Here is a 23,645-nt window from a genome sequence, read left to right on the forward strand (position 1 = left end):
TTATAAATTTTATATGGCAGCACATAATCACACCTGTGGTCCTCAGGGGTCAAAAATGTCCCCATCTGGTTTGATTGATACTTAATTAATATGAAGTCGATTTTTTCCCCCACTTTTAATTAAAACTTAATTCAAACATTTTTAAACATTTTTTTTTATTCCATTTCAAATTTAAGTCTGATAAAAACCTCCATAAAAATGATTTTTTTTCTTTGTTTTTGGGTAAAAAATAAATTAAATCATCAGTTATCGTGATTATCGTTTCACAACCAGAGTCGGTTGCTTTAACAGATGATCACAGACGGGTTTATGTCAAAGTTAATTTAGGAAGCTGTTTTTAAACTACTTAAAGTTTTTTACTGGCAGCAAATAATCACATCTGTTGTCCTCTGGGCTCAAAAATGACCCCGTTTGCTTTGACTGTTTATAAAGCAAGAAGTATAAAATATCATCCATCTCTGTGTTTCAAGGTTTTATTCAACTTTATTCCAACTCATTACCTGACAGTTTTCTATATTTTGGCATGATAGGACACCAGGGCATGAGTCTGAGTGAACACATGAGAGCCTGAAGCAAGAACAAAGGCGTGTCCATGTTTTACCCAAGTGCAGGAGGAAGCTCAGGTTCATTCCTCTGTACTGGTCCCATCAGGAGGAAGCTCAGGTTTATTCCTCTGCACTGGTCCCATCATGGACAGCTTTCTTTCTGCACTTGCAGGCCAAGGGTCATATACAGTAAACAAGTTGTTACAGGTGATTGTTTTCTTTTGGAAACCTTCTGCAATGTTAGGGACAACTGGCGTGTCCTGACTGCAGGAGACGGTTTGCCATCGTACACTAGCATGTTCCATGTACAGCTGGACCTGCATCACATGCTGCCCATGTTTTTATCTCATCCCTGGTTTACTTGGATGTTCTGTTGGACAGAGTCCTCTGAAGGGGACTTGGTGCTCATACAGTCAGATCAGTACCAGGGTCTGACATCACAGCAGGAGACACGCCCACTTGCTCCATACACCTCAAATGGGAGCACGTTTGTGTCATGAACGATGATCATCTATTGTGTCTTTATCAAGAAATGATATCCTTTTTGTGCTTCTATGATTAATCTTGTGTCACCTTTAAAACTACTCTACCAGACTCAGGATGTCATAAACTGGCCGTAGCGACTCTACTGGATGCTCGGCAGTAAGAATCAACACACACACATACGCCTACAGCTGCATTCGGTCCATTTTTCTTCCTCTCTCGTTGTCCCTCCTTGTTCGTCATTGAGTTGGCTGTAGAGCAGGTCATCTGCTGATTGGATGGTTGTTGGTTCAATCTCTGTGTGCTCTAGTCTGGAGTTCTTACCAAGGTGTCCTTGGGCAAGTTACTGAACCCCAACTTGGTCTCTGATGCATCCATTGGCATGTAAACGTTCAAAGGCAGAATACAAGCAGAATACACTGTGTGTAATGCTTTCAGTACTCGAGTAGAAAAGTAACTGAAGGAGTATGGGACCTGGCACATGTGCTTGGACTGTGGTAGATCGTCTTTCTCTGAGGCCCATGAGAGAGTCATGCATCGTCTGACACTGGAAGGATAGAAGACCAGATCAATGTTTCCTCACATTACTGCAAATATTCCTCTGTCTCAGCTGACTCCTCTTTCCTGCTTGATTCTTTGTCTTCATCATAATTAAAATAGAAGATGTGCAGTCCTCTGACACATCTTCTATTTCAGTTTCACATCCTGAAAATTCAAGAAACTTCAAGAAGCCCAGTCACTTTCTTTCCAAGCTCCTCAGACTACCAAGCCCTGGAGGCCTGAGAACCTACTTGAACATAGTTCAGATTCTTCATCACTTTCCTTCACTTCATAGCCTTCTTCCACTTCTGCAGGTGGGTGATGTGCTTTTTCAGAGAAAGGTTAACATGTGCTCTAAATATTGGCTATATTTTCATTATCTTCTAACCCTGGATCTTCCTGAACATTGATTCTCCCTCCTCATTATACTAGAGGACAATATGTGCTTTGTCCTGCTGGTCATTGCTTTGCACAACATGGTAAAAAAATGTATGCTCATCAAAGTATGCAAATCTCTAGTGCAATGGAGGCTTGTGAGCTACTTTCTGTGTATGTATTATTGTAGGGTCGACCTTACAATACGAAGCACTTTGATGCGACTGTTGTTGTGATTCGGTGCTGTGTAAATAAACTTTCATTGAATATAGAGCACCTGCCTCCTCATTGTGCTGCCTGTTGTTGTTGTTGTTTTGGTTGTTATGACCAGTGCTTGACCCCACACATCAGTGATCCAAGATCAAAGATGTTTGAAAGCAGTATGTTGTGAAAATACGGCTCTTTGCAACACTTTGTACTTTGGGGTCATTTTTGACCCCTGAGGACAGCAGCTGTTATAAAATCCAATAAAAACCCCATAAATAAATCAAATTACTTAAAACTTATTCCAATCACGCATAGTATAGTAATGAATAACTTCTGTTATTTTCAGACCATTTAATGAATAAAAAACACATTTTTGATAGCAAAAGATTTCTTTAGAGGACAAAAATGACCCGTGGACATCACAAGGGTTAAATATGTGTGGAAGACCGCTCCTGATGGCTTGTACCTGTCTCGACTGTTACCTGGCTGTGGTTCATCCAGTTGCTTATCACAAGAGGAAAGGTCTGGCTCCCAGGGTTGTGATGGCTGGCATTGTTTGGACTCTCACAATCGCCTCTGGGATTGCATACTCGCTTTCTTCAAATTTATTTAACAGCATGCTTCCTGTTGTGACATATCTAATTGCTGTTATCATAATTGTTATCTGTGATGGTTTTATTTTCTATACATTAATAAAGTCTGACTTTGGCAGAAACAGCATCAATCCCAAGAAAAAAAGAGCCATTCAAACTGTCATCTTCAGCCTGACCATGGTCATCATCTCTTACCTCCCTCCAGTAGTTCTTATTTCAGTTGAGGGGTACCTGATCACCAAGCTGTCGATTCGTCAATGTATCTTAGAATATCTAGTTACCCTTTCATCCTCTTGGGGATCTGCTGTCATGCCTCTGCTTTACCTGTATAATATTGGGAAATTCGATTTTCTAAGGCTTAGACGGTGTAAGTTCTAATTGAAGCCACTTTTAATCATTTCTGCACCTTTCTCTTGTCAAATCAGTCCTGTAGAAGAAAACAACATTTTTTCAAACAGTCAAAACTAAAAACAGCTCAGTTTACAGATAAGCCCTATTCAGACTGTTTTTTTTGTGTCATGTGCACATTTAGATCATAGAAAGTGCCCAAGCCACCTCTATTGGGTGGGTTTCTGTGATTCTATATGTACTTTTTTTCTCTTCTATGTGGAAAAAAATGAAATAAAACAACAATGGAAACCAAATGAAGAAAGCTTTCATCTTCTTATACAACCCATTTTTGGAAAAGTTGATGTACTGTGTAAAATGTAAATAAGAACAATTTGCAAATCTTATAAAGCCACACTTAATTCACAGTAGAACACAGAAACCATATCAACTGTTTAAACTGAGAAAATTAAGTATTTTTAGGACAGGAGGCCATTTTTAGCATCAACTCATGTAACACATGGCCCTGTCATGTAAAAATGAAAGATTTGCTTTTAAACCTTTTGATTCATTGAAAGCACTAAAAGCAAGACAGACACTCTTCGTGTGAGCACAGAAGAGTTTTCCACTTGGTGTCAATCCATTTTAAACAAGCTTTGTCTCAGAGACGACAGCTGGGTTTCTGGATCGTGTTCACATGTGGCTTTTGCTTTGCATGACAGAGCTTTAACCTCCATTTGCTGATAACACAGTGAACCGTGATTTCTGGAAGTGTTGCTGAGCCCATGCTGTGATTTCAATGACAGAATCAAGTCTGTTTTTAATGCAGCTGCAAGGGTCAAAGATCTAATATAGAGTTTTGGCTTTGTCCCCTGCGCACAGAGATTTCTCCAGATTCTCAGCTTCTTTTGATGATATTACCTCATGTGACTAATAAGAAATTAAAGTTTCACAATTTTACATTCAGTAACATTATTCCAAATTTGTTCCACAATGTGTAGAGATAGTTTTAAGTAGACTAGCAAACCACTACTCATCTTTGCTTTAAGAAGCTCTGCCTCGCTAAGATGCTCTTTTTTAAACCCAGTCATGTTACCAACCTGTTACCAGTTAACCAAATAATTTCAAAAATGTTTCTCCAGCTTTTTTAAAAAGATATTTTAACAATGTATTTTCTCAGTTAAAGATCTGAAATGTTTCATATGTTCCATTGTGGATACAATTGAGTTTAATGAGATTTGTAAATGATTGCATTCTGATCTTAAACAACATTTTACATAGTGACATTTTGGGAACCTGAACTTTTAATTGAATGTCGTTTCCATTAATACACTGCACATATACTCTATTCATTGTTAATTAGAACAATAATAATAATAATAACCCAAGACTTTAGAACAAAGTTGTAGGTGGTAAAACGGCAGAGAATCTGGTGACATCTGGTGACATAAAACCTTTATTAGCTTTTAGATACAGATACTATCAGAGAAAAACAAACTAGAATCTCAGACTGAGATTTTAATCTGATAAATTGAATGAAAAAGTCCAATAAAGAGGTATGAAAAAGGTCCTGCTTCCATTTACAAGCCCATAGACTGGAAAACTTTGGGAAATCAAGAACTTATTTTCCATGATTCATTTACATGGGCTTCATCGGGTGAATGATCACGTTACAAATGTAAATGTTGAAGGCAGGCAGGTCATCTTTCATGACACTCATCTTCACACAGGTGTGCAGGTATAAGCAAACATCGTTTTCATAACTCAGTGCAGAAGCTGTAGGAAACAATAACATGTTAAGTAATGTGAAAATTGAGGGGGAAATTGTATATATTTGCATTATTCAAATATACGAGCGAAACCAAAGGTGCATTTCTCCAGTTCACAACAAAGTACATCCATACGTTTATATATATTTATATATAGATATTTATTTTAAAAAATGGAATATAGTTGTAACAATGTGAAAAGTAATAATGTAAAATTAACAAGAGGCATCAAAAGCTATATGTGATATATGTGTTTTACATCTGTGAGCAGTGGAGAGGAGTAACTTTTCTCCTTCTTTGAAACAGTCTGGATGATACATGCATTGAGTGCACTAAGATGGAACAACTCAAGTTATTTTTAATGTCTGTGCAATTAACTTCAAATGCATAAAATTATATTTTATATTATATATTATCTGCTGAATTATTATTCTGCTTCATTCTTCTGCCATTTTTGCAGCAACTTCTATTTTTAATCCATTATTTTCTGCTTTAATCATTTTAAAATGATTAAATATAAAATAAATCTATTCTGCTTTTATGGCGCCAGACCTGTACTACACCTTTATATATGCAAATCCTTCCTAGCAGCAAAGATTATTCAACCTCCCCAGATTGTCCAAATACAGCAAAGGCATGATTGCACTTCCTGCTGTCGGGATGATCAAGACAGGTAAGACGCACTCGTATTCGTGGTCATCTCTGACAATGAGATGCCCAAAGACGTACAGCAGCACTGGGGGGAAATATGAGGTGATGGTCATGACCATGCTGTTGGTGATGATCTGGAGAGCCTTCTTCTTCCTGGGGTGGAGGTGTCCCCCTCTGCGGTAGGACTTCTTCAGAGTCCAGAGGATGGAAGCAACACAGATTACAATTATGGGGAGCGCAATGACGTACACAAACGTGGCCCATGCACTGTGGTTTAGATCTTGATCCACTATGGACATGGACCCTTGAACCATCGTAGCAGTCCACGCAGCAGCAGCCATAAGGACCCGGGGAGTCAGACTCTTCTTTGTGCTGTAGGCGATGGGATGGAACACAGCCATGTAGCAGTCCAGACAGATGCATGCTGTTAGAAGAGGTCGTCCAGCCAGGTTTAGAGCATAGAGAAAACTGATGAAGCTCTGGAAAGACATGATGCGCCACAGGAGGAAGTTAGTCAGGCCAAGTGGGACAAAAAATAGGAAGACCAGGTCCATGACGGTGAGGTTGATCATGAAAACATCATTAGGGGTGATCGAGGTTCCAGCTCTGTGTCTCTGAAACAGCTTCCAGAGAACAGCAGCACATGCAGGAAATCCAACCAGAAAGAAGAGAGCGCTGAAAAACACCCAGACTATAATACCTGGTGTTACGTCTCCGCAGTGTTCCCACTTGCTCTCCAAAGGCTCGCTGGAGTTGAAGGTTAGATTCTGAGAGAGCATTTTGAAGCAGTAAGACTGATCGTCTGCGCCTGAAATGAAACAGAAATGAATGAGATTCTCCCGAGGAGACAAAAATCTGAAGACGCTTGCTTTTCCAGTTTCAAAGTCATCTTACCTTCACGATGCGTTCTTATTATTGGGAATGATTTTGTGTAGATGCACTCAATTTGTTTCTCCTATGAAAATGCTTATTTGAATATGCAAGTGACAGCGAGGATCATTTTTCAAACTTGGCATGGACTGATTTATTATTTTTTTAAGTGACTAATCATCTGATCTTAGATCCTGCAGATTTAACAGTTATTAGAGGAACTAGTTTTCTATTTATTAACCAGCAACAAGAGTAAATGCTCTGGCTACCTTTAAAAAAAAGCTTTCTTTCACATGGTATAGTTAAAGGTCAGAAGTCAGGGGGTGTGACCTACCTAGGAGACTACTTTAAATAACTATTCTTCATTATTCGTCCATGGATACAGTGACTTTTGCCGTTGTGTGCCAGTGTCACAGCTCATGTCGGTCAAACTTAATCAACTTTTCTCGAGTGATCAAAGTTGGATAAGATGTAGCAGATTAAAACATAATTTTGTGAACGAGTCAAAGCTGATGCACAATAAAAGCATTAAAAGCATTTTCACAAAGAACAAATGTACAACATAAGCAGGCAATCTAACAAGAAATAATATATTATTTTTAAAAAGCAGTAAAGCGGGCCTACCTGCAGCTATAGTGAGGTTTTTATGTGTTTACATCTCTCTTTAAAAGACTGTACTTTCTCCATGTTTAATGATTCCTGTTGGTAGAAGACTTGCAGAAAGTGGTTGGACCATGAAGCCGTTTAACTTTCTACCTCAATGGTACATTTTAGGTAGAGCTTCCTGATTATACTTATAAGGTTAAATTATTTTTATGTATTTAACAACGAGAATAAAACTACTGCCATTAAACCCTTTTATCTTTGAGCCAAAACAATGCTTCTACGGTTTATATATTACTTGACCGTCTTCCCAGTTTCTTTGTGCTGAGAAATGATTAACTTCTTGGATTATGTTCACAGGTAATATAGTACTGTATTAATATAACACTACAGAATAGAAGCAAAGTTACAAGAGGGTAAATTATAGACTGAATTATAACAACTACTAAAAATTGTTGATCTTCAAATTTCTTGAGCAAACAAAACTATGAATGTCAAGTCCAAATGAATATAGTAGGATCTGGGATTAGGACACACCTGATCCAGACCTAACTCTAGGTGTGTGAAAAAAGGAAAATTTTAAGCCTAATCTTAAAAGTAGAGAAGGTGTCTGTCTCCTGAATCCAAAATAGGAGCTGGAGAATAAACTAGAGAAAATGAGTGATCCGATCTATTACTATGGAGCAGAAAGATTTAGAACAAAACAGCTGAGAAAGAAGGTTAGGGTTAGGGTTAGGAAACACTGATGCTACTCGAGTACAGAAGACACGAGAAATTGAACATACTATGAAGAAAAGATGGTAGCTAAGAAAACAATGGAAGAAATCTTAAGTGGAGAAGAGAGCAGCCATTGTCCTCCTCTATGCAGAACATAATGCAAGAGGAAGGAGAAGGCAAGAACCTCTACAGTGTCCACTCGGGTTTGCCTTTTCACAAAAGAAAAGAGCAGTGAGGTACCTTCTGACATACCACCGATAACATCTAACGGATGATAGTCCCCCGTGGTGCAGCAAGGTTAAGAGGGCTGTAAGCTTCAGCTCCACAAAGAATTGATCCATCTCCAGGTCAAAGGTCAAACCCTAATTAGCACACTGTGATGCACGAGAACCAAAAACTAGCTTACAGTCAGTATCATCAGTGTGCCAAATGAGCTTCCACCAATTTCCCAGATTGCTCTAAGAATCTAGGAAAAGTTAGTATCAAGAAACTTTTAAATAAATCAAATAAAAATGGAAGAATTACACATGTATAAACCAGACAGTCAGGGTAGACTCTAGTGTGTAACAGCCTTGTTTTTTCTTTGCCACAACATATGCAAAGTTTCCTGAAGACCATAAAGTGTGAACAAAATGCTTACATTTCCTCAACATAACCAGGAAAAAGGAAAGTCACTAAAGAAACATTTAATATAAATGTTTTTGCATTTTGCCAGGTGATGTTCATCAGCTCATAAGTAACTGCACTATATCTCATGCATAAACATCTTAACTTACCATCGTCTTTTAGTTTTGGTCATAAGCTCACCAGTAAAAGTCCAAAATGCAGACCTCAGGTCCAGTATGCCACGTTTGCTTTAGACAGCTCAAATTTAAATTAATTATTCAGTTTTTAATGCTCCTGTCCCTGTGGGACTCAAAAGCAGCTCCACTCCCCACCACCAGGTGGCAGGAACAGCTCATGTGAATAACATTCAGTATTTCTAGAGCTGATAGACAAATTTAATGCATTCAATGTTTCAACAAAAGGGTTTGAATGACATTTTTCACCCTTATTATTAACTCTCGATCCCCTGACATGTTGGTTCAGATTGCACAGTTCAATGTGGGTCCATAAATAAACTGGATACAGAGGAGACTCGTTTTTCACTCTAAATGTTTTATTGTTTCGCCTTACGCAAACATTTCCATATAAAAAAAACGACCATTTCTTCTTGAAATAACTTTGCTCTGCTCCCTGCCCACAGCAGAGCATCAATGTATTCAAATTAGCTACCACTGATTTACTGACCAACAGAAAGATAAATCTGCTTAAATGCAAAGTACAAAAGATATATTTCTCTCCAAATGTATATTCATACAGATATTTAATTTTACAAAACCTTCAGCACACTCTGGTTAGTTAGCTGTTCCTTCCTTTCTGGTTAACCTGTCAATGAAACATGCAGATTCTTGCTTCAGCTGCACTGGACACTTACCAACAGGCTTTAAGTTAACTATAAAAAACAGGATGAGGCCTAAAAAAATTTTTGTGCCTTTTCTTCCTGTTAAAAGGGAGTTTTTCCTCCCCACTGTCACCAAATACTTGCTCATAGGGGTTTGTCTGATTTTTAGGGTTTTCTCTGTATTGTTGTCGAGTCTTTACCAAAGTTTGAGGCAACTGCTGTTGCCATTTGGTGCTGTACGTTTAGCTTTTTCCAATCAGAAAAGCAACTATGACTAAAAGCTTTGAGGCACGACATTCACCTCGTCATCTGAGAGATTCTGCAGTCGGAGTCATCCAGATACAGTTCATTATTTGAGTGCCATCATTGTGGTTTAACGGCAACCAGATAAATAATACATTCATAAACAAGGAAGGAACATCTGTGAGCGGTGCTATCACATCGTTACGGCTTGGTAAAAAACAAACAAACAAAAACATATTCTCCTGCTTTTATAGGATTTTTGTTTTAATATCTAAAATAAACACAAACTCTTTCCAAATCTTCCAGAAAGTCCATTAATTTTCTTCTGGTTATGGAATTCTGGTTGTGGTGGGGCCTGCAGCCTATCCTGACTGTTGTAGAGGGGTACACCCTGGACCTGTCACCAGTCATATCACAGGCCGTGGATCTGAACGAGTTCAATCCACGGGTTACAGTCCCATCTCCACAGCAGCTGGGGTAGGCTCCAGCCCTCCTTAAAAATCTGAACTATATACAAATGTATACATCAGTGTTTAGGTTAACAAAAATAAAACAGGACCAATGCTCCTAATAAACCTTAATCAGATCTTTTAGTGGAGATATGAGGTTTCCACATGACCGCAATGACACCTATGAAGGTTTTCATTCCAAAACACCACACTGTATATCCACAAAAAAAAAAAAAAAAAAAAAACCTCACTCAAAACTTTAATTCTAAATCAGGTTAGTGTAATATGATAGCTAAGGGGTTTAAAACAAATCCAGTATATACATTTGTGTGTGTGTAAGAAACTGTAGTTTAAAAATCAGGCGTAATATTTAATAGAGATCTTATTCTGGAACAAAACTCTTCACAACCCGTATGAGAACGTCAAAATAAAAGACAAAAAACAAGAACCGCAAAGACTTTCAGAGTAAAACTGACATGAATAAGGGGGCAGTGCTCATTTCAGAACAAAGTCTCACTGATGTCCTGCTCCAGCCATTATGTGGACAGTTTATACATGTGAAAAGAGCCTCAAACTCAGTAGTAGTTGTAAGGTGGATGCGGTTTGGTTTAGTATGCTAGGCAGAGAAGGAAGAAAAAAAAAGAGAGAGAGACCTCGCCTGCTTATTTCAAGACCGCTCCAGGATTACAAGCCTCAGTGAACCACTACAACTCCTTTCCTTTTAAACGTCGCCGCTCTGGCTGCGCGAGTTCGGAGAGCGATGACTTTCCGACGAAGACACGAGGGTCAGACAATGACTTCATTGACTCAGTTTGACACCCCACTCCACCCCACCCCCGCCTCCTCAACCCAACACCAGTTAACATGAAGAAAAAAAAAATCTTGCTTATTATTAACTGGGATGTCAGTGAGCTCTCAGTGAGTGGAATTTGAGCCATGCATTGATTATTCAAATGCAACGCCTCCACAGAATCCACTCCAGCGTCTAGTGGATTGCTTGTATGGACACACACACACACACACACACACACAAATATAGGCTATGTCTATACGTTATGCAGATTCTTCACTTCTTGTGGGATATATTTACTGATAGCTTTCTTGCACTGTAAAAGCCACTAAAATCTCTAAAGGCTTACTGCGCTTGGCGGGTGCACACAGAGTTGTCTGACATGTACACAGTGTGTTCTTTTTATGACTTCAAAGTCAGTAGTTCTCCATATTTCTCAGAAAAACTAAAATCCCTGAACAGTTAACCACTTATTCCCATTTATTTTTGACATTTCTGCAGCTTAAAAATGTCTCCTCGTACCTCAATAGCTGATGACTCGTACCACAAAGTAGCTACAGCCACGGTCACCAACAACGACATACATCAGTGCGGCACAATGCCTCTGTCTTCTCCATACAGGATGCCTTTCTTTCAGGGAGCATGTCTACAGGCCAGATGGGCTGCAGGGCCTTCTCTGTCCAAAACAAAATGGCTTTGAGAGTGCTGGAGACCCCCGTCAGGTCTGTGAGAAACTGACCAGAATACTAAGCATCATCTTCAACGCACATCACGGCTCACTTTGTCAAAAGTGTTATACATCTTTCTTCACTGTTCAGCTGCACTCAGTAGCATATCCACAGGGAACTGAAGGAAATGCACGAAAATAAAAAAGCTTCACATATAGTGGAAAATCTACAGATATTAAACAACTTAAAAGAAGATGACCATAAAAAATAATCATGATAACCTTCTTGAACTCTTTTGTTTATGGTGTTATTTACAAAAGAAGAAAAAACTTCTTTTTGGCAGTTAACAGTCACAGATTGTTTAGAGGAAGACATGAATACAAATGGTGCCACAGGCACCACTTGAATGCTACACTGTGTTAAGTCCCTGCGTGTTACAACTGGGTACTAATAACGTGGCATTTAGGGACAACCTCGATCAGTTCGGATGCCGCTGCTTCTCCAGACAGAGTGAGAAGATTCCAGTTGCACGTTCGCAGCTCCGCTTATTTTTGCTATGTAAATGTTCATCTTCCCACTCTCCAGTTTCCCTCAGTGAGACTCCGTCTGTGTCTCCTTTATAGTCTCACCGTCCCTATTCTCAAGTATGCCCACTCCAAGTGTCTGCTAAACCTAAGTATTCTGGATTTTCTGCAGTCGGTGTCACAAAACCGTTCATATGTCTGGTTACTCCTCCGTTGCTTTCTAGTCCTGCTGGGCCGTCCCCCGCCACAGCCTCGGGAATCGCCTTGGGCCCGAGGTCCAGATAGTATGGGTTGTCAAAGGCCGGAGAGGTGGAGTTCCCTGGGATCAAATACCCTGGGTTTTCCACACTGTGACCTGAACTTAGGCCGTTAGGAAGGCGGCGGTCTATTCTGGATTTTCGAGGCAGTGTGCTGGGCCGCTCAGGGAACCCTGGCCTGAGATCCTGAATTTCCTGGTTGACGTACTCTGAGAAGGTGAATAACAGGTCAGAAAAGTCAGAACACAATCAGAGTTACGGACATTTCCTTCTTTATGAAGACCATGACTCACCTGGCAGGGGATGATTTTGAATGGCGTGACTCCGCCGGGGTAGTGAGTGGTGAAGATAAGGATGGGGAAAACCATTCCACCCATCGGTTTCTAGGTCATCCTTGCTCCCGTTGGGGAAAGTGGGGTCTTTGCTGTAGCGTCCGGGGCTGGCTGGTGCCAAGGAGTGGCCGTCTGTAGGTGCATCCAGGAAGACAGAGTCAGACTGACCTCCAGCTGAGGTGCTGCGAGCCAGCATTGGATACTGAGGCCACACACTGTTAGAGGCGCTCGCTCCCATCGTTAAGGTTGGGTACTGGGCGTGGCTGATTCCAGTCAGGGAGGAGTGAAGGTTTCGAGGCCCAGCAGTGTTGGAAGGGTCCATATCTAAGCTATGATCTCTGCTCTGCTGGAAAGAAAAACAACCACCCTTTAAGATATTAGGAATGTATGACATGACAGCATGTTCACAGAAAAAGTCGCACTCTCACACAGTATCAGGTACCTACTGCTCATATAATATATATATAAATCCTCAAATATATGTTCATATCGGTTCAATCATTTATTAAACAGACAATTCATGAGTTCTTTCAAACACACAGACATTAAAGCAGGACTCTTAATTCTTATGTCACACATGCTGAATGATGGACACTCTCTTAAAAACTTCTCATCTGTCACTCCAGAATAAATTAGGGAAATTATCTTAGACTGATCTGATCTGTGGGTGGGGATTTCCCACCCTCTGGTCTGCGTGTCCCTGCCTCTGCTAAATTATTTGTATCCCCAGTGGGGATAATAATGTATCCTTCTCCAGCTAAGAAAGCCAGTGGTAGTGCATGTCCATTTATTATTTTCCAAATCTTTATTAAGTCAAAAACCAAATGCTGTTTTAAAGTGAAAACTACCACTAACGAAATAAAACAGAAATCAATCAGATAAAGGGAGTTTTTACAGGAGACTCACAGAAAAGCAATCCTAGAAATATTTTGACTTTGCATCAGCCTCTTGATCTCACGATTACTGACAGAGGCGAGTTACAGTTTCTAATTTTAATAGCTAGAAACCGTAGCTATAAAGGGCGTCTTTGTATAATGTTATAAGCAACAGAGAAGCAGCCACAATGCTGCATGAATATAGGACACCTACCCTTAAAGTCGTTCACTACATTAATCACAGTTTGGAACCTGCACTTTGCTGCAGAACACATAATCGAGCCGAGTCAATTTCAGATATTTATTAACTCGATTAACTCGAAAGTCTGCGACTGACACACTGCAGATGGAGCTTTGCCAGAAAGCAGAAAAAGTCATCAACGCAGATAGTTTTCTCATTCTGACATGCAAAAAATTTACTGTAACACGTTATAGCGCTGGTGAAATTTGAGATTTAATAGAAATATGGAAATTTAATGCCACAGCTGGCCAAATGGTGCTCAGTGGAAGGGGATCTATCAAGTAAAACTTGAGATGTAAAACTGACATATGCTTGAAGGTATTCACACAAAGGGCCAACATGTACAACTGTCATCACATAACAGGTAAATTCTGTCTGTCTGTGATTAAAGCCAGCAAATGGACCAATCAAAAAGAACATCTATCTATCTATCTATCTATCTATCTATCTATGTATGATAGATATAGATACATATAGTTATATAAAATAGACAAAGACAAAATTACCCACCCCCCTCCCACCCCACTGACCCTGTATGACTGGTGTCTGGATAGTCCATTGGCCTGGGGCTCGTCCCCTTTCCTTGTATTTGGCACCAGGTACTCCTCAGGATCCATCATTTCCCCAATATTTTCATCTTCCCTCAGAAGCATCCTGTAAAACTCACTGTCCACTGGGCTGCACTTGCTCATCTCTTCATCATTCTGAAAGACGATGAAAGAACAACATAGGATAAAAAACCCAAAACATTCTAGGAATTCTATTTCTAATTCTATTAGGATGGCATTAAAAGTGTCACTCTTTAAAAGGTAACCACATGTAAAAAGTAGCAGTTTTAGATAAATAACATACACACACACACACACACACACACACACAGTAAAATATTAACAGCATGAGTAAAACATTTACATACCTGAATAACTACATAGCGAGTAGGATCTCTAGCCATGGCACTAAAATCATTGACCAGGCCTTTGAATCTCGGCCTGCTCTCAGGATCAATCATCCAACCTGCCAACCAAACAATGGTTAACACTTCAACAACATTAAATCCTTTGACAGAAGGGGAAATAAACTACAACATGTATAAAAATCAGATTTTTCACCAGGAACTACATTAAATGCTTAAATCTTGACAACATAGACAAAATGCGAAAATCACTGCTGCAGTGACAGGTACTGACATTTGACCATGATCATGTAGACATCAATGGTGCAGATAAGGGGTTGGGGAAGCCGCTCGCCCCCCTCTAAAACCTCTGGGATATCTCTTGCTGGAATCGTGTCGTAGGGCTTAGAGCCAAATGTCATCAGCTCCCAAACAGTTACCCCTGCAATTAAATAACAACACCGCAACATTTACTCTAAAATACAAATCACCTGTAAGGATTTAAACCAAGTTATCTGTGCATGAAGTTAGTTTTAAAACCATTATGCATTCAAGAAAAACAGAAAAACTATGGAAACACTGAACTCTAAATGTTTTAAGAAATATATTTATGGTTAAAATTTAAGTTAAACAGTTTGGATTGCTGTTAAGCTTAGTCTATGGGTGAGACCATCACTCAATCATACAAGAACCTCTCTTGGCCAGTCTCAACTGGATTTATGCATAAAAGATACTGTGACATCATGCATCATACCCTTTGATGAGAATTTCAGGGTAGATCTAACTGTTGTGATTGACACCTGACACAAAGATTTAAATGAATGAGAGGTAAAACTTGAGGGGGTAGGGACAAATAAGTAAATACTTCTGCCTACTCCTTTTCAAACAAATAATGGAATAATATTTTGTAATGATTGTGAAGGCTCATGTTTGAAATAAAAATGAACTGAACACCTTGTTAGCCAATGAGTGTACTTTTCACACCACCGACAAGCCGCAATAAAGGATGACGAAGATCAATTCAGTTTTATTTATATAGAGCCAAATCATAACAGCAGTTATGTCAAGGCACTTAGGACAAGTGTTTTTGTTTTTATTTAATGTAGCATGTAGCAAAATGCTACTCTACAAATTTACCACTCCTTTATGCTAATGTAATTAGCTCAATTTAAAATGGAAGTTAGGCTATTTAGCGCTACTTAGCATTAGACTGTAATAACTACCTATATGTAAATGTGAGACGAGTTTATTGTTAATGCTAGTGTTATTAGATTCTTTTTTTCGTGTTTCACGTAGGAAAAAATGCTACCTTACAACACACATGGCTAAGCTAACTAGTTTGATACAAAACAGAAATTAGGACAGATAACTCTAGGCTGTGCTAACTAGCTGTTTAAAAACTTCGAAGACAGTAAGATTTTTGTGGAACGCCCCCTCAACTCAGATTTCCAAAGGTCAGAGCAGACCAACATATCCTGAGTTAGCAATATAAGATGGCCGTTTTCGAATTGCTAAATAAGCCATACGCAGGGCACCAATTAGGTCCTATTCATGATTGTGTCTTTATTTACAAGAAAGCAGTATTATGTTGTATTGCTAGTGATACCTGAACAGCTCTATCTTTGCTAAGAACCAAAAAAGTCCTGTTTTTCCTCTCTTTTCCTGGAATGCGCCAACTCGAGAGTGATGTCATTCTCAAAGTTCCGACATTCGAGTCCTGAGGTATCTGGATTGTGGCGGAAGATTTTAAGGCAGAGATGCTACTTTACACACTTATGCTAAGATGACTAGCTTGATGTAAAACAATAGTTAGGCTATCCCAAAAAGTTGATTCTTTGCGAGAAACGTTTCATCTCTCATCTAACTAGTTAGCACTAACTTGTTAGCACAGCCTAGACTATCGAATGCAACCTGAAATGGGTAAACAAAGAACATAAAACAGAAGGAAACGGTTTACATTTTCCTATAGACTTCTACAGGACCAGAAGTCTTTTTGTGACCAGCTATTGCCATCTGATAGCCTTCAGACAGACTGCAGGTTTAAGGGACTTTGCACTGGATTAATTTTTCCAACCCAGAATCTGGGTCCATGAGAAATAGTACTGTTGTGGAGGGCCGGGCCAACTGGCTGCTACACAACAGACCCAATTTCTCATGTGGCCCCTTGACAAAATTAATTGTCTAGCCTTTTTCGCTTTATACTGTCTGTGGGCAAAATCCTTAGCTGGCCAACAAGGAATGGAATCTTTGGAGAAGACCTAGCTTAGTAACGGCAAAAACTTTATGTCTGAACAGGCATTCATGCCAATTGCATTTTTTTGTGACCCTCTATCAGCTAATTTGGATCCTTTTAAGCCACTACAAAACCACAGATTGTTAAACAAAAGCCATCTACATGAACCAGTACTAAGACTGGCCAATGGGGATGCTTCTTAAATCTCTCAGCATATGCAAGTCCCACCCATATGATTCGGCTCAAACAGCAAACAACATTTCTGGATTCACATTTTAATCAAAATCCTACTTTACTTGCTTGCAAATGTATTTTGGTTCACATTTAATCTTCAATGTATTTGATAAGATTTGTCTGATGATTTATTCATAAGAAAAGGATAAATTTAAAATTCCTAGCCCTGGTTGATGCCTACCGTAGCTCCATACATCACTCTGGTGAGTAAACTTCCTGTGCAGGATAGACTCCAAGGCCATCCATTTGATTGGCACCTGGAAACACAGATTTCCAGAGCATTTTTAAATAAACAAAATCCTTAACGCCCGCAGAGAACACGCTCTGCAAGTCACAGCTTCCATCTCACCTTCCCACCATCGGCGTGATACTCTGTCTCGTCTATATCGAGCAGACGGGCCAGACCAAAGTCAGTGATCTTCACATGATTTGGGTTCTTCACCAGGACATTGCGGGCTGCCAAATCTCTGTGGACCAAACGAACCTCCTCCAGGTAACTCATCCCCTAAACCAACACACACATACACCAACACACAGATCCATCACCCTACATGTGTCCACAAATAAACAAACTGGAACCACATCAAATATGAAAAGACAAGTAAGATAAGAGAGAAATGAACAAAATATACTTCCGCTTATATCACTGCAAGCGGTCACACAAGTACTAGCATAAAAACAGAAATGCAACACCTTGTTTCCTGTTTTTGTACCTTGGCAATCTGGACACACCAGTTGAGTAGGAACTGCGAACCAATGCGGTCCTTGTTCTCTCTGACGTAGTCGAGGAGGCAGCCGTACGGCATCAGCTGAGTGACCAGCTGCACAGTAGAGGTGAGACAAATCCCCAGGAGACGACACACGTACGGGCTGGCAACGCCCGCCATCACATATGCCTCCTGGAAGCAGAGAGAGCAGATGTACTGAGCGTGTGAACTTCATTTCCGTCCACTGTAACTCCTCAAGGTTTTCTGCCTGGCTTATACTCACATCAAGGATTTCTTTGTTGGCTTTTGGTGAGGTGTTCTCACGCAAAACCTTAATGGCCACGGGGATTTTCACATTTTCCCCATCGGGAGCCCAAATTCCCTGAAACAGTAATCAAAATCATCTCGAACAAAGCTCACCACCCTCTGAACAAACAGCACATAACGTAGTTATGGATGTGCGTGATGACCATACCTTGTAAACAGTGCCAAAGGCCCCCGAACCCAGCACTCTGAGTTTTTTCAGCTCGGTCTCTTTCAATATACGCATCTGAGCTTGATTGGGTGAAGCACCACTCGGCGTCAAAGGCTCCACCAGCTGCACGTGAAGGAGGAAAATAGCAGATAAAGACTCCACACTAGAGCAAAACACACATTTTAATTTGGCACGTGGTCCCTCACCTCATGCTCCTGCAGGATCCTCCTCATTGTCTCCTTCCTCTTTAGCTTCTTCTGTCTCCTCAAGTAAAAGACCAGCAGAGCCAGCAGGATAATGAAGAGCACCACCCCACCCACTGCAGCTGCGATGGACGTGCCAGGTCTACACAGACACAGAAAGTTTAATGCTGCGCCCATCCATAAAAAAAGCTCAATTTGTAACAGCTCCCAGAAAAGCTAACGGAAATAAGTTGCTTAGTGCGCTCACCCTGTCCTGGTATCAATGGGGCAGCCTCGTTCATCCTTCACAGTGCAGCTGGAAGAGAAAAGCACCGTCTGTGAAGTCAGTCTCACTGCGTGCTTGTGTATGTGTGTGTGAGTTGGGGCTTAAATGTGGCGTCACTCACGGTGGCGTGCAGTTGGTCTTGCATGGCAGACAGTGTCCGGTGGCATTGCTGTATTTCCACACAGTATGCAGATCGCCCTTGACGCCACTGGGACACCGGTCCACACAATACTCGCCGTCCTGGAAATTCCGACACTCCGTGCAATGTTGAGCACCCTGAGACGCAAACAGAGCGATATTTAACAATGTTTATTTTTTTTTATTTAACATAAAAAAATAACAAAGAGTTTCTACAGCCCAGTGTGACGTCTACATCCTACTTACAGCACCACAGCAGATGGTTTTCGGATTCAATTTAAGCTAAAATTAGACCAATTTAAGGACTTTTGTAATTATAAATAGCTTAAAGTATAATTTATTTTAAAGCAAGAAAGGTACAAGCAACATTATCCCTGTCTAAAAATGCTTCGGTAATCTCAGCTCTACAATGCACCATCAAAAACAAGCTATGCAATGAGTATATGCATCCTGCAGTGATGCCACATGCATATTAAGAAAAGTGAAAAAGGAAAACCGAACCTCATAAACGACACATCTCCAGGTTAAATAAACTGTCATTTACAAGTACTTTTGAGCTCCAAATTAAAAATCCTATCTAGCCGTATTACACTTTGGTCTATGTTTCTTACCGGCCCGTGGCAGGACTCTGAGCCATTGAGGGGTCGACACTGTGGATCACAGGCAACACACTTAGATCCATCTATGTATTCACGTACGGGCCTGCAAAGCAAGCACAAGATGCACGTAAGGTAACATCCCAGGATTAAATTAAATGCATTTATCTGAAGCATCTGACACCATCCTGAGAAGACACAACTTCAGAAACAGGGAGCCAGCTGCAAGTAACCCGATGAGCTCAATGACATTTCTTCTTCTTCAATGGACAATCGTGAAGTATCGTATGAACTTTAACCAACTTTCTGCAAACATCACCCTCATGTTGGACCGTAAATTTCCAGTCCAGGATACAATTTCCATCACAGATTCAAAATAACTAAATTTTTACACTTTTGTTCTGCTTTACATTGAAGAAACAACATTAAACATGTTAATTTAACACCTAGATAGAAAGCAAAATTGCATATGTATGAATTCCCGAATATTCCATGTATTACTGCTTTTATTTTATAAAAGCATTTATATGTTATAGAGCAATATATAGGTCACACCACTCACTCCATACTACGGTGACCTTAGAGGTATTTACGGCTATGATGTCTTTAATCAGTTAGATTTGTTAATCTTTTTATTTAGAAACTCTATGAAACTAAACACATAACATTTCTACTTTCCTTGTTAGGCTATGGTCGCGATGACTAAATTCAAGCCATAGTGTGGTGATAATTTTTAAATCCGATCCAATTCAAGGCAAAATAGGCAAGAGAGCAGGGTATGATTTTGCATTTGGTTGCGTTGTAAATAACAAAATCACTAGCTTAATTTGGAGTATATTATAATAATAATATCTGTTGTTTGAGTCTCACTAAAAGACACCGTAATTAGATATTTGAGCATTTTACTTTAAGCCTCTCGAGGCAGGCATTGTCGATTTGCAACAGTTAAAAACTAACAACCTGATTACCCCACATACATATTTTATGAGTTTTTTTTACTCAGAAGTACCTCTGCAGGACTTGGTTGTGCATTAGCAACAAAAACTTTAATTTGAGCCTGAGAGGGTTAAGCCTGTTTTTGCCAGGCACTTAGCAGACGTAAATTCCTAACTAAGCAAATGTACCATCTAATGGTCGTACTGGGTTCATTTTGTGCACATATACACAGCCCAGTGTGTTTTCTTGTTTGCTCTGCCATCTTGCATTTGCTTTTGTATGTGCATGTATGCACGTCATATCAAACTCAAACACACCGTTATCGCTTGTATTTGTCAATGATCCTAAATTGCTTCAAGGCACACGTTAAATTAAACGCTTTTAATCTGATTCACTGCGATGAAACATTCAGAGAGACGACCACATAACCGACATAATCACGCATATTTTTGACTTAAGCAGAACACATCATTCGTTTTTCCTGATATATTTACTGAGGAACTAGTTCTGGGAATTATTACAAATAAAACAAATAGTACACTGAACAATTAAAGAACATTATCAGTTGCTTTTGCATTGATTTAGTTTTGCCACACCTCTACAAACGCACGCAAACCTTCTTACCCCTGATAGAGATCACACTGCTCTACACACTCGGTGCCACGTTGGAAAGTTAGGCAGGACACGCACTGGCTGGGCCCCAGACCCCAACAGCCCGCCTTACAAAGCGGGTGACAAACATTCCCCTCTTTCTCTGAAAACATAGAGACAATGCAGCATGATTCACCCTGTAGTTTTTTTTACTGCATTAGACCACAAAAAAATAAAAAAATAAGCTTAAAACAGCTGCACGACTAAAAGGTCTGTAGCTTTACTTACCACAGACTGCAGGGTCCTGGTTGTGGCTGACGATGCGGTGCGGACCCTGGGTGGGATGGAGGAGATTCTGCCATGGCAGTGAGTTGGTGTAGCACAGCTGTGTGTTGTTGTAAATCAAGACCAAACCTCCACTGACGCTGCGCAGCGACCGCAACCCAAGAGACTCGATGTGCAGATTCTGGATGGCCAGTGAAAACACACCCCTGAATGGATGGAGAGGGAGAAGATGAAGATGATAAACAAAGCTTTAAATAAAGAAGAGTGTAAGAAGCAAACAGCAAAAGAGACACAGCAGTATCCCGGTATCTTTCTGTGAAAACAAGCTTCCTACAAATAGCGTTTGGGCTCTTCGGAGCAGAGTAAGGATCTTGGTCACTTTGGAGGGACTCAAAGCAGAGCATCATATCAATGTGGCTCCAGCACCGTCACTACAACTGCCCTACAGTGTAAAATCTGAGAAATCCAAGTGCAAAATTCTCCCACATGGAGAATATATAAGAAATTATTCAGTTGTTCACTGATGAGTACAAGTCTGGAAAAAATACAAAGTTTATTGAGAAATTTATGATGCCACACCGTGTCCACATATTCTGATCCTGCCCTTCCATTCAGAGGTTTTGGATGTAAAAGTGGATGCTACATTTCTGTCCCGGGATCCACAAAACATTCCTTAAAACATCTGTAGACTTCTAGACTGCTGGTAAAAAAGGGAAAAAAATGCTGGCTTCAGAAGACAACGCCAAACATCGACCTTTTCCTAGAACAATCAATGGATAAGATGGCTTTGACTCTTCAAACTAAGAGTCAAGGAGATAAACAGTGGGGGGGAAATGGGTTTGTTATAACAAGATTCAGAACAATTTATAATCCAAGTGTAAAAGCTCTGATAGAAATATTTTCCTGCAGTGTATTCGATGGCCCTGGATGATGTTATTAATCTGTTTAAGTCCCTGACATCACGTTCCATGTTTGTAAAACTGTGTAAAAGGAAAAAAAAAAAAAGACTTCCAAGTGGGAGGAAAAAAAGTACTCAAGCATGTCCTGTCCTGTCCTGTCGCCGAACTGCTGAGTGACAAAGTCCACATGAAGGGATCAAACGGAGGCCATGGAGGCCGAGGTCAGTGTGAAATCAAAAGTGAATGTGGAGCTAACATTTTCAGACATTCGTTTCAATCGAAAATAATAAAACAGTTGTCAGTTGGACTTTTTTTTTAGCTTTAGCTAAAAGCTGCATTAAAACAGACTCTTTCTCAACATCAACCATGTGTTATACAGCCTGTCTTGCTCATACTCCCTCCACAAAAATGTGATTGGTCACTTCCACCGATGGACCTGGAGAACATTGATCGTAACGTTGCACACGTCACCAGCACGGTGATCAGATGGTGCTAACTGTGACCTAGTTTAAGACACTGGCCAGCAGGGCAGCAGTGCTAGCTAATAATTAGCATTTATTACCCTGAAAATGAACAGACTGCCTCAACTGAAGCAGAAACAGTCGAAAAAAAACTGAACACAAACAAAGACACAGTGTTGGGTGGACACATTGGCATGTAGTGACGCACCGCATGGAAAGAAAATTAAATGTGCTGCATCTATATAACGATCTTAATACTACAGGAGAGCTGTTCAAGGCACATATAGACGATCTGGATGGTGAAGTGGTGTTTATTGATATTTTAAATTACTTAAACTTACTATTATTCTTCATTTAGTTGACTTTTTTATTCACGTTTCCATCGTGCTCACTTGCATGAGAAGAAAAATACGCTTAGCAGGCACACCTAATGTTTGTTTCCAGCTCGTTGGTAAGTTTATTGATAATAAAGCTGATAATAAAATCACCACAGAAGGGGAAAAAAAACAAAAACACTGCAGTAAAGTGGATTGAGTATGGTTACACAACAGGCATATTGTGCAAACAGGATGACAAGGGAAATAGTGGAGAACATGCAGAACAACAGACGAGCAGTTTTAAAAAGTCTTACTTGTAGAGCATCGTGCCTCTGATCACCTTCAGGTTCTCAAACACACTGAGGTTGGTCCACTGCTCTGGCCAGGCATCAATGTAGAGATAACCTGCAAGTTTAAAGATCACACAGAGGTGATGAAAACATTCCAACTGAGGAGACTTTGGTGTGAGAAACAGATAAAATGTTACTTAATAAAAAGCTCAAATAGGGTTTAACAAACACTGTGGTACCTGTAATCTCCTCCAGACTCCTGAAGGCACTCAGCTGCTCCAAACTCAGGCCTGAGGTGTTCTTCACAGGATCCCTGGACAACGTAAGATTTAAGTAAGACTTAAAAGCCACTTTGATTATTGGGAACAATTTAATTTTCTCTTGGCTTGTCCTCAATATTAATATCTTCTCCAGGTTAAGCTTGGATTTTGTAAGAAATGCCTTGGCGAATCCACACAAGTCATGGAGACGATGTGTCTGGGTGATCTTGAGTCAGAGATACAGATTCAATCCACAGGAGGAAATAGGAAGAATATGCTGAATGCAAGCCTGTTTGTGCAGGTTCAGATCACACTAACCCATTATTGACAACCCTCAACAATACATCAGAAACCACACAC

General features: G+C 40.0%; 3 protein-coding genes across 4 annotated transcripts in view; 1 reads left to right on the forward strand and 2 right to left on the reverse strand.

Moving 5' to 3' along the window:
* The first annotated feature begins 200 nt into the window (after positions 1-200).
* LOC146512742 (uncharacterized) lies at positions 201-3,573 on the forward strand. The gene is made up of 2 exons (XM_085170568.1): positions 201-1,666; positions 1,806-3,573. The coding sequence occupies exon 2, from the start codon at positions 2,585-2,587 to the stop codon at positions 3,119-3,121; it is 537 nt and encodes a 178-aa protein (XP_085026694.1). The 5' UTR covers positions 201-1,666; positions 1,806-2,584; the 3' UTR covers positions 3,122-3,573.
* Positions 3,574-5,423: 1,850 nt separating this feature from the next.
* Positions 5,424-6,269, reverse strand: LOC146512743 (P2Y purinoceptor 3-like). The gene has a single exon (XM_085171010.1). It carries the CDS (start codon positions 6,267-6,269, stop codon positions 5,424-5,426), a length of 846 nt encoding a protein of 281 aa, XP_085027136.1.
* Positions 6,270-8,818: 2,549 nt separating this feature from the next.
* erbb2 (erb-b2 receptor tyrosine kinase 2) overlaps positions 8,819-23,645 on the reverse strand; it is a 28,742-nt gene continuing 13,915 nt past the window's right edge. Inside the window, exons 10-27 of one of the 2 annotated variants that reach the window (XM_085170563.1) lie at positions 23,265-23,338; positions 23,050-23,140; positions 21,062-21,264; positions 20,807-20,936; positions 19,262-19,352; positions 18,634-18,788; positions 18,495-18,542; positions 18,251-18,389; positions 18,045-18,167; positions 17,853-17,951; positions 17,576-17,761; positions 17,212-17,367; positions 17,044-17,119; positions 14,691-14,837; positions 14,420-14,517; positions 14,034-14,207; positions 12,349-12,733; positions 8,819-12,264 (exon numbers count right to left, since the gene is read on the reverse strand). In XM_085170563.1, coding sequence (XP_085026689.1) covers positions 11,915-12,264; positions 12,349-12,733; positions 14,034-14,207; positions 14,420-14,517; positions 14,691-14,837; positions 17,044-17,119; positions 17,212-17,367; positions 17,576-17,761; positions 17,853-17,951; positions 18,045-18,167; positions 18,251-18,389; positions 18,495-18,542; positions 18,634-18,788; positions 19,262-19,352; positions 20,807-20,936; positions 21,062-21,264; positions 23,050-23,140; positions 23,265-23,338 — 2,725 coding nt within the window. In that variant the 3' untranslated portion in view covers positions 8,819-11,914. The remainder of the gene's footprint in view (positions 12,265-12,348; positions 12,734-14,033; positions 14,208-14,419; positions 14,518-14,690; positions 14,838-17,043; positions 17,120-17,211; positions 17,368-17,575; positions 17,762-17,852; positions 17,952-18,044; positions 18,168-18,250; positions 18,390-18,494; positions 18,543-18,633; positions 18,789-19,261; positions 19,353-20,806; positions 20,937-21,061; positions 21,265-23,049; positions 23,141-23,264; positions 23,339-23,645) is intronic. The other variant, XM_085170564.1, reaches the window with a different exon arrangement.

Source organism: Neolamprologus multifasciatus, chromosome 8 (genome assembly GCF_963576455.1).
Source record: "Neolamprologus multifasciatus chromosome 8, fNeoMul1.2, whole genome shotgun sequence".
Classification (NCBI taxonomy): Eukaryota; Metazoa; Chordata; class Actinopteri; order Cichliformes; family Cichlidae; genus Neolamprologus; species Neolamprologus multifasciatus.

Bases quoted from the DNA above. Each gene is read 5' to 3' on its own strand.
- LOC146512742 (XM_085170568.1), top strand. From the start codon at position 2,585: ATGTGTGGAAGACCGCTCCTGATGGCTTGTACCTGTCTCGACTGTTAC.
- LOC146512743 (XM_085171010.1), bottom strand. From the start codon at position 6,269: ATGCTCTCTCAGAATCTAACCTTCAACTCCAGCGAGCCTTTGGAGAGC.